The sequence below is a fragment of the Oncorhynchus tshawytscha genome, linkage group LG02 (genome assembly GCF_018296145.1).
Source record: "Oncorhynchus tshawytscha isolate Ot180627B linkage group LG02, Otsh_v2.0, whole genome shotgun sequence".
NCBI classification, from domain to species: domain Eukaryota; kingdom Metazoa; phylum Chordata; class Actinopteri; order Salmoniformes; family Salmonidae; genus Oncorhynchus; species Oncorhynchus tshawytscha.
In genome coordinates, this window is record NC_056430.1 from 60,901,422 (window position 1) to 60,920,259 (window position 18,838).

The 18,838-nt window shown below is 43.9% G+C and overlaps 1 protein-coding gene across 3 annotated transcripts in view; it reads right to left on the bottom strand.

The window, feature by feature from the left end:
• Positions 1 to 18,838, bottom strand: part of strn (striatin, calmodulin binding protein) — a 92,824-nt gene that overhangs the window by 40,046 nt on the left and 33,940 nt on the right. For 2 of the 3 annotated variants that reach the window (XM_024442973.2, XM_042302012.1), the window contains exons 2-3: positions 6,781 to 6,884; positions 948 to 1,036 (exon numbers count right to left, since the gene is read on the bottom strand). In XM_024442973.2, coding sequence (XP_024298741.1) covers positions 948 to 1,036; positions 6,781 to 6,884 — 193 coding nt within the window. The remainder of the gene's footprint in view (positions 1 to 947; positions 1,037 to 6,780; positions 6,885 to 18,838) is intronic. The other variant, XM_042302013.1, reaches the window with a different exon arrangement.

An 18,838-nucleotide genomic window follows, 5' to 3' on the forward strand; every position in this document is an offset into this window, starting at 1 on the left:
CTAAACATAACATTGTTAAAATTAGGAGCCTAGTTGGTTTGGCCATGGAAAATGACAGTAACCTTCCCGCTAGCCATGATTGGCTGAGATTATGCATGTGCTGGACATGCCGGGAGATGAGTTTGGATTGGTCTGCCATGTAGCATGCTTCTGTCTATTACATGAACTGCTCAGTATGTGTTGATAATCATTTCTACTGCACCATTTTTGAAAGATATAACGTTAGCCATTGAGAACTACAAAAGTTGATACTTTTCTCAACAACATTGATGCCCTGAATTTAACAGGCGCTATCGACAGATCAGTTGGAAAAAGTGATGGGCTACTTTCTGCACATGCCACGGTCAGTGTGAACCAGAGTGACTCGACAACACTGGCCAAACAAAATGTAGCTACAAACAAAACAGAGTTAAATGGTTCCAGTTTGTCGTGAAGAGTTCATCCATGTATACAGGTAAGAGTCTAACTACATTTTCAGATATTATGTTTCTAATTTTGTCAGAAAGTCATTTTCATCGCAAGTTAAAGAGTACTGTTTGCTAGCTGGCTAACGTTACGTACATGATTAGTAATAGTAATATTACTTGAATCAGAAATCCATTTGCATTGCTAGTTATAGCCTAATGTTAGCTAGCTAACATTGAACCTAGTTGGTTAGCTCTTTAGCTACCTGCAGATTCATACTACAGCTATGACAATGTTTGTATTGGTAGTAGTAGGAGTTGAGATTATTCCGGTTCATTGTTTAGCTAGCTACCTACATGTCGAAACAAAAAGACTCCACGTCGCCAGCTGATTACATGACCCATCAAGTCAGCCAGGTGTGTCTGGGGCGATTACAGCCATCTATTGTATTTCATGAATATGTGTACTTGTCAAGACAACAGTGACCCATCCACTTAGCTAGATGTGGAGTGGTTATAGCATTTCCTTCACATAATCCATACATTTAGATTTACCAGAATCATCGTAGCTGGGAGGTTTCATGTCTCCTTGGTTCAACTCTGTTCCATATTTGAGCTTGTGGTATTTTGACCTGAGGGTGAAAGCAAAAGAGAAAAATAGAGGGATAAAGAGAGAGAGGAGAAAGAGATAAATAAAAAGCTTTAATGACAAGGCAGCCACAGTGATTTAACAGCTCATTAATGATCTAACAGGAGATAACCATCTCACTGTTGATTGTATCTGTATCTGTAAATTAACTGGCTTCACACATACATTTGAAGAAGTGTCTTGTAAATGGCATATATTATATTAAGAACAGGTGGGAGGGATGCTACACAAGGGCTGGGGTAAGAAATGCATTTGTTAATTCACTGGGTTGATATTAAATCTAAACTTAATGGTGGATATTAAACCATTTGAGTTTTTTTCCTTCCATGCCCAAATAGCACACAAACTATACACTACATATGTTATAGGTTGGCCAGAGGAGTGTGTGATATCTTGGTCTTTACTCATAAAGCGTCTCAGAGTACGAGTGCTGATCTAGGATCAAGTCCTTGCCCTGTCCATTCTTTATAATCTAAAACACAAAACTGATCCCAGATCAGCACTCCTACTATGATAGGCTTCATGAATTCAGACCCTGGATGGGTGCCCTCTTGTGATGGAAGATGCACTTAAATGTAAACTTAAACTTGCTTAGCTAGACTGCGACTTGACGTCACTCAAACATCTAAATCACTACAAACAAAAGGCCATGAGGAGAGAGGATTAGGTGAGTGGAGTGCTTGTAATTCTATAAGAGGATAAGACACAGAGGGGATGATGGATCACTTCACCACCATCATCATTGTCCTCATCAATATCATCATTGTAATTTAACTCATTTGTTTTTCAAATCGTTTACATAGGGATTGGTAATTAAATAATTGACACATTGAATGTAAAACAGTCAAGTGCATCACACCCTAGCTTATGCTCATTTCCAGTGATTCTTATCATCATCACTAATTGTCAGCCCCAAAAACTAAAAGGTCAGTAAAAGTACTACCAGGAGAGGTCATTCAAAACAAGATGCTGATCTTGGGTCACATTTGCACTTCCCCCACTAATGGTTAAGGTAAGGATTGGGGGAGGGGAAGATTAGCCTAGATCTTTACCTAGGAGAAACTTCACCCTGGAGAGCACCAGATGTCATCCAAAACAAGAGCACTCCCCAAAAAGTTGACAAATACTGTATAGAAATCCCCGATCACACTAGTAGACGATGTCATGGCGAAGTTGGATAGCTAAGCTCAGCCGCAGAAACACGTCACCGGGTCTAACAGTCATCTCGCGCCGAACTGCGCAAGTGCACGCCGTCAAATCAAACGCACTCCTTCCATATAAAGTCGTTTTTGACCAAAATAAAAACTTGTCAGTTTGTCACTTTCACAACGTTAGTATAATAACATGTTCAAATAGTTAAGACATTGGCTTAAATCTAGGTTGTGCCTTTAGATTAAAAATAAAAAAATAAAAAATCACTTCTCTCATTGACTTCCCAAACCCCGACCTGGTCTACCTAGTCTGGTTCGCAAGCCTTCCCGGAGGGCTCGCGATGTTGCATTTAATTTTTTTTAAATGTTTTTTTAAGTTATCTTGTGTGAGCACAGATTATCCATTATATCGACCAGATACTTAAGTGGCTGCTCTAGCAATGAAAATAAATGTCTTGAAAAAAATGGAAGGCAGTTAGCCGGTGTTCCAGTCTCTTGAGCTAATCCACTCCCTGTACCCCATGTCATGTGCCAAAGACTGCAATTCCAACCACAAAACGTCTTATGCAACAACTTGCCCAGCTAACAGCTAAATGTTTGTTTTTGACTATTTGAGGCTCCACGTGTTGTCATGGAAACATGTGGGGTGAACAACAACCAATGAGCTACTCCGTCGTAAATCCAGCGCATATTAAACATAGAGATCGCCGAAAGGGCAGTCTCTTTAGCAATGACAAGGAGTGGCATGAAGTGGAATGTTCGCTAAAGAGACTGGTACTCAGACTAAAAGGCAGTCAGGAAGAAGCAAGATCAGGTGGGACCATTCTAGCCAATGACAGGGCAGATACGCGCGTGAACAACAAGCACAACTCCGATCAAGTTTTTTTCTCTCACAGTTATCGACTTATCAGTACACTCATAACAACCTAACAAAAAATATATTCTATGCCTTTGTCCATAGATGCCACATATCAAGTTTCCTACAGATCGGTCATTCGGTGCCAGAAGAGCAGCGTTAAGTGTTTTTCACAAAATCGGGCTAGTGCTGTCTGAGATATCGCATGTGACTAACGGATGGACACACATCCACAGTCCCCTCCCCGATTTCATTGTGGGGGACAACTAAAAATAAACCCTTCTTGCAAACCATGGGGGTGACCTTGCCTGCATCCCAAATGGCACCCTAATCCCTAGTGTACTACTTTTGACCAGGGCCCTTAGGATTCTGGTCAAAAGTAATGCACAATGAAAGGAATAGGGTGCCATTTGGGACGCAGTCCTTGACTTTGCCACAGTCCAGGAGTTATAGCCCAGTCCCAGATCTGTTTGTGCAGTCTTGCCAACTCCCATGATTTGACATGACAGTGACCATAGGAGTTGGCAAGACAGCACAAACAGATCTTGGACCAGGCTACAGGAGTGGATCTTAGTCGTCTAATGTAGTTTCCTCGACTCATCTCCTCTCCTTCATCTGCACTGATTTCTACACGGGTGGACGTAATATTGTGGATGCTTCTCTCAAACTAGTCATTATTTTTTAAACTCTAGTTCTTTCATTTTAGTGTCGAATGCAGACGAAGGAACTGACACAACTGAAGAAGTATTTCGGCATAAATCAATAAATGCCAACACTACGCACAGTAGGTGCAAACTGATACAGATGCACAATGAAATGTTAGCATTCCAATATCAACGGACAGACCGTTTGATTTGAAATAGACTGAAGGTCGGATGCTCAAGGTTTCTCCTACATGGAAAGGCAAAAACAGAAACATATAATACCAGTCGGAACGCAGAACGATGCAGAATGACTCATGCTCAATTGAGTGGGAGCGAGTGAGAGAAAAAGAGGGAGAGAGAGTGGGAGCGAGGGAGAGAAAAGGAAAGTGTGCAAAAGGGAAGAGATGGAGAACAGAAAGGCGAGGAAAAGAGGGCAGAGAAAGTGAAACAGACGGGAGACGGGCAAGGTCAGAGAGGGGAAAGGATGGACAAGAAGAGAGAGTGATAAGGACAGAAAGAGAAACAGAATGAGAACAAGAGGGAAAGAGAGAATGAGACCGTGAACGTGAGCAAGAAAAGGGTAGCTGAGTGACGTGGAGTTGCCGGGAACATTTTGTTCCGAGGCTATAATCACATGGCGGCGAGTGGCGGAGTTCTCAGAAAGACCATGTCATTCAGGTTATCTTCATTCCTTCATCCACCCTACCAGACTCTGTAGGTTTAAGACTCAGAGTGAGGCTCTAGCTAGCCTGGACCCCAAACTGGCATATTCTGTTTCACCAGTGATTCCTTCCTAGCCTGGAATTCAAAATGAAACAGAGCATATGAGACTTTGGATTCCAGGCTAGGTTGTAGCCATCCAAACCACATGACCAGTCAGAGTCTCCCTTGTCTTGTCTAATCCGCAGGTCGCCTAATAGTGTGTAGCAGAGAAAGATCCTATTAAATTATTCTAAATGTGCTACATGCAATTATATGGTGGAATAGGGGTGTGACGCCATGCTGCATTACCCATGATAAGGTGTGAGCAGCACATGACAGTGGGAATGTTGTTATAGGGGACAGGGCGCCGCCTCGGTGCTGCGTTTTCCCACAATGTATGTGTGCGTATTTAACATGGGACATAATCCTGTGTAGGGGACAAGGGGTCACGATATGGCACCACAGGGCATGAGTGTGTGTTTAAGTGTGTGTGTGTACATGTGTAAGTGTGCATGAGCAGCAGGTTATCCTGTTTGTATGGTACAGTGCCTTCATAAAGTATTCATACCCTTTGACTTACTCCATAATTTGTTGAGTTAGTTACATACAGCCTGAATTCAAAATGGATTAAATATAATTTCTCACCCCCATCTACAACACAATAGCCCAAAATGATAAATGAAAAGATGCTTTTAGAAATGTATTGAAAATAAAATATAGAAATATCTCATTTAAATAAGTATTCACACCAGAGTCAATAATTTGTAGAAACACCTTTGGCAGCAACTTTGAGTCATCTTGAGTCTGTATGTGCAAAGCTGATCTGGATTTGAGGATTTTCCCCTATTCTTCCTTACAGATTTTGTAAAGATCTGTTAGATTAGATGGGGAGCAGTGGTGAACAGCAATCTTCAAGTCTTTCCACAGATTTTCAAATGGGATTCAAGTCAGGGCAATGGCTGGAACACTCAAGGACTTTCACATTCTTGGTTCTGAAGCCATTCCAGCGTTGCTTTGGCTGTATGTTTGGGGTCATGGTCGGGTTGGAAAGTAAATCTTCACCCCAGTCTAAGGTCATTTGCACTCTGAAGCAGGTTCTCAATGGTTTCCCTGTATTTTCCATTCATTGTTCCCAGTCTCAATTTAATCAATTTTAACACAACAACATGTTGAAAAAGTCAAGGGGTTTGAATATGTTCTGAAGGCACAGTATGTGATGGGATAACATAGTAATGTCTCAATGCTAATATTTCCACAGTGTGTGTGTGCGCTACTGGGCAGTCTCTCTATTCTGGTCCTGAGAAACCACCGTGTTGGATTTCCCTCCAGTAAGACATCAATTTACAGTATAGCAGCCTTTTGTTGTGGAGAAAAATATTGAGTGAGAGATGAGTCCCCCTTGAGTTTTTTTTGTTGTTGTTGTATTTTACCCTCTTTTCGTGGTATCCAATTGTTAGTAGTTACTATCTTGTCTCATTGCTACAACTCCCGTACGGGCTCGGGAGAGACAAAGGTCGAAAGCCATGCGTCCTCCGAAACACAACCATGCCGCACTGCTTCTTAACACACCGCGCATCCAATCCGGAAGCCAGCCGCACCAACGTGTCGGAGGAAACACTGTGCACCTGGCGACCTGGTTAGCGTGCGCTGCGCCCGGGCCGCCACAGGAGTCGCTGGTGAGCGATAAGACAAGGATATCCCTACTGGCCAAAACCTCCCTAACCCAGATGACGCTAGGCCAATTGTGCGTCGCCCCACGGACCTCCCGGTCGCGGCCGGCTGCGACAGAGCCTGGGCGCGAACCCAGAGTCTCTGGTGGCACAGTGCCCTAGACCACTGCGCCACCCAGGAGGCCACCCCTTGAGATTTTAGGTCTATAAAAATGTATTGGATCATAGTTAGCGTACCGCTGCTACATGCTTAGAAAATTACAACGCACTTTTGTTTGGCATGCAGTTTGTGACGTATAGCTATGTTGACATATTCGGGACAGCATGTAGCAGGGATGGGTGACTCCAGTTTTGGAGGCATTCGGAGTGTCTGCTGGTTTTCATCTGATTTCGACCTGGGAAACTGGCACTCCCTTCACACTACTGAGCTGAATTGAGCCAAGTTGACCTGTACTGCGCTGGCCTGGTTACATATCCACCGCAGTTCTGGAACAGTACTGCACAGGACAATGTGTAAGGGAAATACTCAAGCCAGCATAGTACGGTTCAGCATGATAGTGTGAAAAGGGTACAAGTGTGGGCAAAAGACAAAAATCAACCAGCAGACACTGACTCAGCCCCCCTAGAACCAAAGCCCCGCGAGTTGTCCATCCCTAGCGTAAAGAATGAAGGTGTGGTGTAGTTTAGTGTAATGTGGTCCTCACCTCTCCTGTTTGAGGGCGTACTCCAGCATCTTGATCCTCCTGACCAGGTCCTTCTTCAGGTTCTCCTGGCCCTTTCTCTCGCCCTGCAGGAAGGCTATCTGGGCCTGGAGGAAAGAAGAGCGAAAAGGTCAATTTCCTGAAGAAAAATGTATGTGTTTGCATCTTTTTATGGCAGTGTAAGTAGTAGTGATTGCAATGGTAATGTTAGTAGTACAGTAGTAGAGGAGTAGTACAGTAGCAGTAGAGTAGTAGTACAGTAGTAGTAGAGTAGTTGCAATACAGTAGTACCAGTAGTAGTGCAGTAGCAGTAGTAGCAGTAGTAGCAGCAGCAGTGACTGTAGGTGTTTAGCTCAAGGTGAACATTAGACCAGGAGAGACAAAAGGTAGGTAGGTAAAGCCATCAGTACAAACAAAGTGGACACACATCAAACAAAAGTCCACAGGAGCAGGGTGAAACAAAGACCAGCAAAAGAAGAGCAAAAGAAGAGACATACCTGCACATTATTTAGCTAGGTGCTCATTTAGTTGTGCTGATTGTGGCTTTAAAGCTGACAACGTCCACAATCTCAACAGTCTGACACAAATGGCACCCTATTCCTTATAGTGTACTACTTTTGACCAAGACCCGTAGGGCTTAAGTGCACTATATACAGAATAGGGTGCCATTTGGGACAAACACAAGTCATAGGCTACTCAACTGTGATACATTTCCTGTTTGTTTTGAGCTGGATTATTTTAACTGCTTCCAGGCATCGTAGCTGGTCAGCTGATGACTGTGACATATGGTTGACTGATGGACTCACTGAATGGGTGTTTGTGAACGTTGCATTTAAATAGGACAGATCCGGACCAGTCTTGTTTATCCCCTCGTAATAGTTAAGGTTAGGATAGGCAGAACTGATCCGTCACTGGGGTGAACGGGCTAATTGTGCCAGGCCACACAGGGACAGAACTCTAAATGGCAACTAATACGATTAAGGATAAACACAAACATAAATCGTTTTCTCCCCAATAACACACACACACTGTCTTCTAGGACTAGCATCGAGTCGTATCGCGATACTGAGCAAAATAAGATACCTCCACCCACGCTCGCACCCCCCCCTAAACAGCCTATTTTCTTCTCTGTATATTGTACAACAAAATGAAAGTTGCTTTAAATACTTAATGTTATTAATTAGTAATAACTTTGAATTAGTAGAAAACGTGTCTAATTAGAATAATAGGCCTATTTAACACTTCAGTTGAAGTGAGACTGTATATAATAGGCTACAAAACACACAGTATACTGCACGCACACACACACAGTATACTACACACACACACAGTATACTACACACACACAGTATACTACACACACTGATCAAACCCGGTCTCGTAAAAACCTCACTCCAAACCAAAATCAGAATGACCTTTACACTCCCCAACATCTACAGTGAACTCCAGTTACCCAGTTGCTGATGGCAAGGGTTGACCATGGTATCTGTGCTATTCATCTCCAAAATGGCCATCTACTTGTCTCTCCACACATTCCTGTTGGTTTGTAGAGAACCGCAGGGTGTAACCCCCACGTAACCCATGAACACCGGAATGCCATGACATACCAAGCACTTCAGCCAAAACCAGCAGCCTTTGGTCCAAAAACTCTAACCAGGTCAAGACTATGCGTCCTTCTAAGCCATTTAGACTTTGTAGAGCTCATAATTTATGTATTTTGAGTAACAACAAAAACATTTAAGCTTAACTTTAAATTAGGCCTTTGTGGGGTTGAATGGTCTTGAGTTTTGCAACTTTATTCTCAGGCTGGACTATTAGAGTAAATTCTCTGAACACTAGCTACAAATGTTAACTAGTGAAGTCTAAATATTAGCCTATCAATGGCCCGATTTGATTTAAACTTACTCAACATGAGTTAACATGCTACAAATCTGTACCAAGAATCACATTCAGCTAATAGAACACATTTAGCGAACTTGTGTACTAAAACATATACTCAGATCAATGAACTAGCCTGATTTTAGCTTAACTAATATGAGTTAGCCTAACTCAAATATTTTACACTGTACATTCAAATCAGACGTTTATTGGTCAAAAACACAGATTTGCAGATGTTTGTTTGTTTATATTCCCATCTGACATTGCTTGTTCTGATATATTTCTTAATTTCTTTATTTTTAAATCAAATCAAATTTTATTTGTCACATACACATGGTTAGCAGATGTTAATGCGAGTGTAGCGAATGCTTGTGCTTCTAGTTCCGACAATGCAGTAATAACCAACAAGTAATCTAACTAACAATTCCAAAACTACTGTCTTATACACAGTGTAAGGGGATAAAGAATATGTACATAAAGATATATGAATGAGTGATGGTACAGAGCAGCATAGGCAAGATACAGTAGATGGTATCAAGTACAGTATATACATATAAGATGAGTATGTAAACAAAGTGGCATAGTTAAAGTGGCTAGTGATACATGTATTACATAAGGATGCAGTAGATGATATAGAGTACAGTATCAACGTATGCATATGAGATGAATAATGTAGGGTATGTAACATTATATTAGGTAGCATTGTTTAAAGTGGCTAGTGATATATTTACATCATTTCCCATCAATTCCCATTATTAAAGTGGCTGGAGTTGAGTCAGTGTCAGTGTGTTGGCAGCAGCCACTCAATGTTAGTGGTGGCTGTTTAACAGTCTGATGGCCTTGAGATAGAAGCTGTTTTTCAGTCTCTCGGCCCCAGCTTTGATGCACCTGTACTGACCTCGCCTTCTGGATGATAGCGGGGTGAACAGGCAGTGGCTCGGGTGGTTGTTGTCCTTGATCTTTATGGCCTTCCTGTAACATCGGGTGGTGTAGGTGTCCTGGAGGGCAGGTAGTTTGCCCCCGGTGATGCGTTGTGCAGACCTCACTACCCTCTGGAGAGCCTTACGGTTGTGGGCGGAGCAGTTGCCGTACCAGGCGGTGATGCAGCCCGCCAGGATGCTCTCGATTGTGCATCTGTAGAAGTTTGTGAGTGCTTTTGGTGACAAGCCGAATTTCTTCAGCCTCCTGAGGTTGAAGAGGCGCTGCTGCGCCTTCTTCACGATGCGGTCTGTGTGAGTGGACCAATTCAGTTTGTCTGTGATGTGTATGCCGAGGAACTTCAAACTTGCTACCCTCTCCACTACTGTTCCATTGATGTGGATAGGGGGGTGTTCCCTCTGCTGTTTCCTGAAGTCCACAATCATCTCCTTAGTTTTGTTGACGTTGAGTGTGAGGTTATTTTCCTGACACCACACTCCGAGGGCCCTCACCTCCTCCCTGTAGGCCGTCTCGTCGTTGTTGGTAATCAAGCCTACCACTGTTGTGTCGTCCACAAACTTGATGATTGAGTTGGAGGCGTGCGTGGCCACGCAGTCGTGGGTGAACAGGGAGTACAGGAGAGGGATCAGAACGCACCCTTGTGGGGCCCCAGTGTTGAGGATCAGCGGGGAGGAGATGTTGTTGCCTACCCTCACCACCTGGGGGCGGCCCGTCAGGAAGTCCAGTACCCAGTTGCACAGGGCGGGGTCGAGACCCAGGGTCTCGAGCTTGATGACGAGCTTGGAGGGTACTATGGTGTTGAATGCCGAGCTGTTGTCGATGAACAGCATTCTTACATAGGTATTCCTCTTGTCCAGATGGGTTAGGGCAGTGTGCAGTGTGGTTGAGATTGCATCGTCTGTGGACCTATTTGGGCGGTAAGCAAATTGGAGTGGGTCTAGGGTGTCAGGTAGGGTGGAGGTGATATGGTCCTTGACTAGTCTCTCAAAGCACTTCATGATGACGGAAGTGAGTGCTACGGGGCGGTAGTCGTTTAGCTCAGTTACCTTAGCATTCTTGGGAAGGTATTGGGTACTGTCAGTTTTGTTTATGTACAGTACAAGTCAAAAGTTTGGACACTTGTTTTACTCCTCTTGACAGTTTAACACTTTCTGCGAAGTTGCCATTTTTTTTTACCTAGGGTTACTATACATAACTTTAACCTATTTTATAAGAGATTTTCCAAAACATACACTACTGGTCAAAAGTTCTAGAACAGCTACTCATTCAAGGGTTTTTCTTTATTTTACACACTGTAGAATAATAGTGAAGACATCAATTGATATGAAATAACACATATAGAATCATGTAGAAACCAAAAAAGTGTTAAACAAATAATATATATAACAAAATATATTTGAGATTTTTCAAAGTAGCCACCCTTTGCTTTGATGACAGCTTTGCACACTCTTGGCATTCTCTCAACCAGCTTCACCTGGAATGCTTTTCCAACAGCCTTGAAGGAGTTCCCACATATGTTGAGCACTTGTTCGCTGCTACACTCTGCAGTGCAACTCATCCCAATTGGGTTGAGGTCAGCTGATTGTGGAGGCCAGGTAATCTGATGCAGCACTCCATTACTCCCATTCTTGGTCAAATAGCCCTTACACAGGTGTGTTGAGTCATTGTCCAACTAAACACAACCCAGATGGGATGGCATATCTCTGCAGAATGCTGTGGTAGCCATGCTAGTTAGGTGTGCCTTGAATTCCAAACAAATCACTGAGTATAACCAGCAAAGCACACCATCACATCTCCTCCATTCTTCATGGTGGGAACCACACATGCGGAGATCATTCGTTCACCCCCTCGGCGTTTCAAAGACAGAGAGGTTGGAACCAAAAATCTGGACTCAATAGACTGGTCTAATGTCCATTGCTCGTGGTTCATGGCCCAAGCAAGTATCTTCTTCTTATTGGTGTCCTTTAGTAGTAGTTTCTTTGCAGCAATTCGACCATGAATGCCTGATTCACATAGTCTCCTCTGAAGAGTTGATGTTGAGATGTGTCTGTCACTTGAACTCTGTGAAGCACTTATTTGGGCTGCAATTTCTGTTAACACTGATGAACCTATCCTATGCAGCAGAGTTAACTCTGGGTCTTGTGGTGGCCCTCATGAGAGCCAGTTTTATCATAGCGCTAGATGGTTTTTTGCGACTGCACTGGGAGAAACTTTCAAAGTTCTTGAAATATTTCCGGATTGACTGACATTCATGTCTTAACTTCTTTGGGACTGGGGGGCAGTATTGAGTAGCTTGGATAAAAAGGTGCCCAGAGTAAACTGCCTGCTACTCAGGCCTAAAAGCTAGAATATGCATATAATTAGTAGAATTGGATAGAAAACACCGACGTTTCTAAAACTGTTTGAATGATGTCTGTGAGTATAACAGAACTCATATGGCAGGCAAAAACCTGAGAAAAAAATCGAACCAGGAAATCTGAGGTTTGTGTGAAAGTGCAGGGCGCCAAATTCAAAATAACAGAAATCTCATAATTAAAATTCCTCAAACATACATGCATCTTATACTGGTTTAAAAGGTAATCTTGTTGTTAATCCTACCACAGTGTCTGATTGATTTTAAATTGGCTTTACAGCGAAAGCACCACAAACGATTATGTTAGGTCACCACCAACTCACAGAAAAAAAGCAATTTTTCCAGCCAAAGAGAGGAGTCACAAAAAGCACAAATGGGCACCTTTCATCCAAGCTACTCAATACTGCCCCTGCAGCCATAAGAAGTTAAGGGTGGCTACTTTGAAGAATCTCAAATATAAAATGTATTTTGATTTGTTTAACACTTTTTTGGTTACTATATGATTCCATATGTGTTATTTCATAGTTTGTGTGTCCACTATTATTCTACAATGTAGAAAATAGTAAAAAGAAAAGAGAAACCGTGGAATGACTAGGTGTGTGACTGGTACTGTATATGCTGTACATGTAATGGTGTGTAAGGCCATGAATAGAAAAAGGTGTGACCAGCAGCAGTTATACAGGATGAGTCATGACTAGAATACGGTATATATAGTGCATTCGGAAAGTTTAAACTTTTTTTTAAAGTTACACCCTTATTCTAAAAATTGATAAAATAGTTTTTTTCCCCTTCAATCTAAACCGTTGAAATATTTGCACATTTTAATATAAAAACACTGAACACTGACTATTTTCAGGTCTCTCCAGAAATGTTAGATCGGGTGCAAGTCCGGGCTCTGGCTGGGCCACTCGAGGACATTCAGAGACTTGGCCCAAAGCCACTCCTGCATTATCTTTGCTGTGTGCTTAGGGTTGTTGTCCTGTTGGAAAGTGAACCTTCACCCCAGTCTAAGGTCCTGAGCACTTTGCAGGTTTTCATCAAGGATCTCTGCACTTTGCTTCATTCGTCTTTCCCTCGATCCTGACAAGTATCCTAGTCCCTGAAAAACATCCCCACACCATGGATGTTGCCACCCCCATGCTACACCGTAGGGATGGTGCCAGGTTTCCTCCAGACTTGACACTTGGCATTCAGGCCAAAGAGTTCAATCTTAGTTTCATCAGACCAGAGAATCTTGTTTCTCACAGTCTGAGAGTCTTTAGGTGCCTTTAGGCAAACTCCAAGCAGGCGGTCATGTGCCTTTTACTGAGGAGTTGCTTCCATCTGGCGACTCTACCATAAAGACCTGATTGGTGGAGTGCTGCAGAGATGGTTGTCCTTCTGGAAGGTTCTCCCATCTCCACAGAGGAACTCTGGAGCTCTGTCAGAGTGACCATTGGGTGATTGGTAACCTCCTTGACCAAGGCCCTTCTCCCCCGATTTCTCAGTTTGGCCGGGAAGCCAGCTCTAGGAAGTCTTGGTGGTTCCAAACGTATTCTATTTAAGAATGATGGAGGCCACTGTGTTCTTGGAAACCTTCAATGCTGAACCTTCAAACCAGTCCCCAGCTCTGTGCCTCGACACAATCCTGTCTCGGAGCTCTACGAACAGTTCCTTCAACCTCATGGCATGTTTTTTTTCTCTGACACGCACCGTCAACTGTGGGACCTTATATAGACAGGTGTGTGCCTTTCCAAATCATGTCCAATCAATTGAATTTACCACAGGTGGACTCCAAGTTGTAGAAACATCAAGGATGATCAATAGACACAGGATGCACCGGAGCTCAATTTCGAGTCTAATAGCAAAGGGTCTGAATACTTATGTAAAGGTATGTTTATTTGTAAAAAATTTGCAAAAATGTCTAAAAACCTATTTTTGCTTCATCATTACGGGGTATTGTGTGTAGACTGATGAGGATATATTTTTTTATACATTTTAGAATACGGCAGTGGAAAAAAATCCAGGGGTCTGAAAACTTCCAAATGCAATGTGGGTAAAAGAGTGTGTAAACATTATGCAAGTGACCAGTCTTCAATGACTATGTACATAGGGCAGCCGTCTCTAAGGTGCAGGGTAGAGTAACCGGGCGGTAGCCGCCTAGAAACAATGACTAATGTTCAGGGCAGAGTACTGGGCGGAGGTCGGCTAGTGGTAACTGTTTAACAGTCTGATGGCCTGGAGATAGAAGCCGTTTCCCAGTCTCTCGGTCCCAGCTTTGATGCACCAGTGCTGTCTCTGCCTTCTAGTTGGTCGTGGCTCGGGTGGCCGGGTACACCTTCAGTTAACAGGGCAAATATAGCCTGTGTGTGGGTGTGCACACAACAAACCGATATTTAGTAATCAAGACCTAAATACCAGTGACTCACTCAATACAGAAGAGGTCAGATGACGCAGATGCTATACTACTGGACTATTTTGCTAGCGCAGACTGGAATATGTTCCGTGATTCATCCAATGGCATTGAGGAGTATACTACCTCAGTCAACGGCGTCCCAACAGTGACCATACGTATAGATCCCAACCAGAAGCTATGGATTACAGGCAACATCCGCACCGAGTTAAAGGCTAATGCTGCCGCTTTCAATGAGCGGGACACTAATTCAGATGTTTATAAGACATTCCACTATGCCCACAGATGAACCATCAAACCATTAATAGAGGACTAAGATTGAATCCTACTATATTGGCTCTGATGCTTGTCAGATGTGGCAGGGCATGCAAACTATTGCATACTACTAAGGGAAACCCAGCCGCGAGCTGCACAGTCACACTAGCCTACAAGATGAACTAAATGCAAGTAACACTGAGAGCACCAAATGTTCCGGATGACTGTGTGATCACGCTCTCCGTAGCCAATGTGAGGAAGACCTTTAAACAGGTCAACATTCACAAGGCCGCAGACGGATTACCAGGACTCGTACTCAGAGCATGCATGGACCAAATGGCAAGTGTCTTCACTGACATTTTTAACCTCTCCCTGACCAATTCTAATACCTACATGTTTTAAGCAGACCACCATTGTCCCTGTGCCCATGAAAGCCAAGGTAACCTGCATAAATGACTACCGCTCAGTAGCACTCATGTCTGTAGCCATGAAGTGCTTTGAAAGGCTGGCCATGGATTACATCAATATCATCATCCCGGAAACCCTAGACCCACTCCAATTCGCATACCGCCCAAACAGATCCACAGATGACGCAATCTCAATGGCACTCCACATTGCCCTTTCCCACCTGGACAAATGGAACACCTATTTGAGAATGCTGTTCGTTGACTACAGCTCAGCATTCAACACCATAGTGCCCACAGAGCTCATCACTAAGCAAAGTACCTTGGGACTAAACACCTCACTCTGTAACTGGATCCTGGCCTTTGGGATGGGCTGCCCCCAGGTGGTAAGGGTAGGCAACAACACATCTGCCACGCTGATCCTCAATACGGGGGCCCCACTGGGGTGCGTGCTTAGAACTCCACTCCCTGTTCACCCACGACAGCGTGGCCAAGCACGACTCCAACAGCATCATTAAGCCTGGAATGGCAACTGCTCGGTAAGGCGCTACAGAGGGTAGTGCAGTTAGCCCAGTACATCACTGGGGCCAAGCTTCCTGCCAGGACCTATATACTAGGTGGTGTCAGAGGAAGGCCCCAAACAAATTGCCAAAGACTCCAGTCACCCAAGCCATAGACTGTTTTTTCTGCTACTGCACGGCAAGGCGGTACTGTAGCACCAAGTCAAGGACCAAAACGCTCCTTAACAGCTGTGAGAGCAAAATTGCAAGATTGTTATAATACTGTAATTGCATCAAATGGTTGTACCATGCAATAGAATAGGGGGTTCTTAGAACACTAATCTGTGTGTGTTCTGAGAATGGGTCTCTGGGGGCTTAATGCTGACAGAAGATTTGCACTGCCTTGGGTGATAAACCTAACAAGACCACAGTCCATAGCATGAGTTGGTGTTTCTGTACTGAGGTACCCGGGTGGAGAGGGCTCCAGTATGGATAATTATGAGAGGAACTTTGTTTTGGGGGCCAGATCCTGGTTTCTACCGTCTTTACAGCAGATACGGTCTGCTGTGAATTATTAGTATCTTTCATACGAGTCCTAACCTTGTGACCCATTCCATACATATGTTTGTCATGAACATTCAGGAGGATGTACTTTGCTATAAAATGCTGTGGCTCAAATCCGCTCATTGAACTCTCAACAAATCACCTAGAGGTTTATTAGAATTTCCACGACACAGCTTCTACCCCCAAGCCATAAGACAGCTGAACAATTCATCAAAAACGGCCACCCGGACTATTTACATTGACACTGCTGCTTCCCGCTGTTTATGATCTATCCATAATCGCTTTATCCCTACCTACAGCTACAAATGACCTCGAATAACCTGTACCCTGCACATTGACTCGGTACCGGTACCCCTTGTACAGAGCCCCATTATGTCATTTTCTTTTGTTACTTCATTTTCTTTTTTCTTTTTTTACTTTAGTTTATTTAAATATTTTCTTAACCAACAATGCAGTTCCAGAAATAGGCTTGTAAGTAAGCATTTCACAGTAAGGTCTACCTGTTGTATTCGGCGCATGTGACAAACACACTTTTATTTTATTTAATCTAACTTCATTTTACCTTGAACTCAATGTTATGATGCAACATGCCATGAATCATATCCTGAGCAGAGCCCCGTTCACACTTGCCTGATCCCAGATATTTGTTTGTGCTGTCTGGCCAACTTGGAACAAACTGATTTGGGACCAGGCTATATTTGTGCCAGGGTCATGCCTCTAAAGCACTGAGGCTAGTGTATATTTAGCCTGCGCGGCTGAGTCCCCACATACCCCCCTCTTTGCTGGCATGGTAGTGAGAATGCAGACGAGACTCTTGTTAATTAGGTGATAAATGTCTGCCCTGGTCAGTGTCAAGCCAGACTGAGCCTTCCTCTTTCTCTCTACCACTCTTTCCCAATAGCGCTCTCTCGGCCTCCCAGTGTCTCTGGATCCCGCCCTCTCCCACTCGCTTTCCCTCTCTGTCTCACTCTTTAGCCATTCTGTTTCTATCTTTCTCTATCTGCCTGGCTCACTCGGTCTCTCCCCATCTCCGCGTATCTCAAGTCAGCCCTCTCTGTCTCTTTCCCCAACTCTCTCCCTCGATCTTTTGCAGTCTCTCAGCCTCTCCATCTCTTGCTTTAAGACTTTTGGCCTGATTCTAGGCATCCCAGATAGCACAAGCCACCTGGGAAAAGGAGGAGGGGAGAGGGAATTCCACATATCTAAAACCAGGGCTGGCTCCACTCGTCGAGGACGTGCGCTGACTGTGCACTCGTGACTCGTTAATGAGAGACAGCTTCAAATTCTCAGTCTGTTCATCCAATTTAACTTCAAAAGTGACATGTCAAAATGGTGTTCACTGACTGATGTGACATACGACACTAGCTTAGTTGTGGGAAGAAAAAAAACAGAATGAATGATCTTAATATAGCGGCTAAAAAGGGACTTAAGCGCCGATGCAATTCTGCGCCAGCGAACACATTCTAGTAAAATGCCATTTAGCAGATGCTTTCATCCAAAGCAACTAAGTCATGTGTGCATACAATAGACATACTGGTGGCCCCGGGAATCTAACCCATAATCCCGTATGCTTTGCTCCCTTTCCCCAATATCTGCTCCTACACTTCTCTTCTCCAGTATCCTCTACGCTTAAGAGTACACTCATCTTCCATTGCCTGAAGCTCCTCTCTCTTGCTGCCAGTTTGTTTGCGAGACACCCACAGTTTCCAAATGGAGCGGTATGATGCGGCCAGCTCACTCGCATCCAAACACAAACCGCAGCGGGGAATGCCACCCCTACCCACCACCCACCCTCCTTAGCCACATGGACACGGCCCAGAATGCAACAATGCCCTGCTTTTCCTTTCTCCAAGCAGGCACTGTCAATTTCCCTTGTTAAACAACTCCTCAAGACGGAGCTTTAGCCACTCCACGTAACCGCTAATGTAGCTGCATTACCCGCTCTCATTTCAAGTCACCGTTTCAACTAAACTCATTGATTTTCTATGTGGTGGATGATGGGAGTTTCCCCACCCTCACTATGTAAAGTGCTTTCAGCTCTGGAGAAGCACTATATAAATCCAATCAATTCTAATGAATTATTATGTAGTTAGGAACCCAGTTGAAGTCAGTACGAGGAGTTACTGTCATCACCTCTTAACGACAGTGCATCATTCTTCCCAGACCATCATTCTTCCCGGACCATCATCGCTCAAGACGAAAGCTTTCACGTTTTGTTCACCCCAGCATGGTTTGATGCTGTACAGCGAGGGCCAACAACTCAGTGAAAGCCTGCATGGGCCACAGCGGTTAGCGCAGTTAGGTAGGATGCTGACCCCAGCAGAGGGGCGCCGACAGAGATGGCCACTTCGCGTTCCTAGGAAACTATGCAGTTTTTTGTTTTTTTTAACGTTTTATTTCTTACATTAGTACCCCAGGTCATCTTAGGTTTCATTACATACAGTCGAGAAGAACTACTGAATTTAAGATCAGCGTCAACTCACCATGAGTACGACCAAGAATATGATTTTCACGAAGCGGATCCTGTGTTCTGCCTTTCAACCAGGACAACGGAATGGATCCTATGCGGCGACCCAAAAAAACGACTCCGTAAAAGAGGGAAACGAGGCGGTCTTCTGGTCAGACTCCGGAGACGGGCACATCGTGCACCACTCCCTAGCATTCTTCTCGCCAATGTCCAGTCTCTTGACAACAAGGTTGATGAAATCCGAGCAAGGGTAGCATTCCAGAGGGACAGCAGAGACTAACGTTCTTTGCTTCACGGAAACATGGGTCA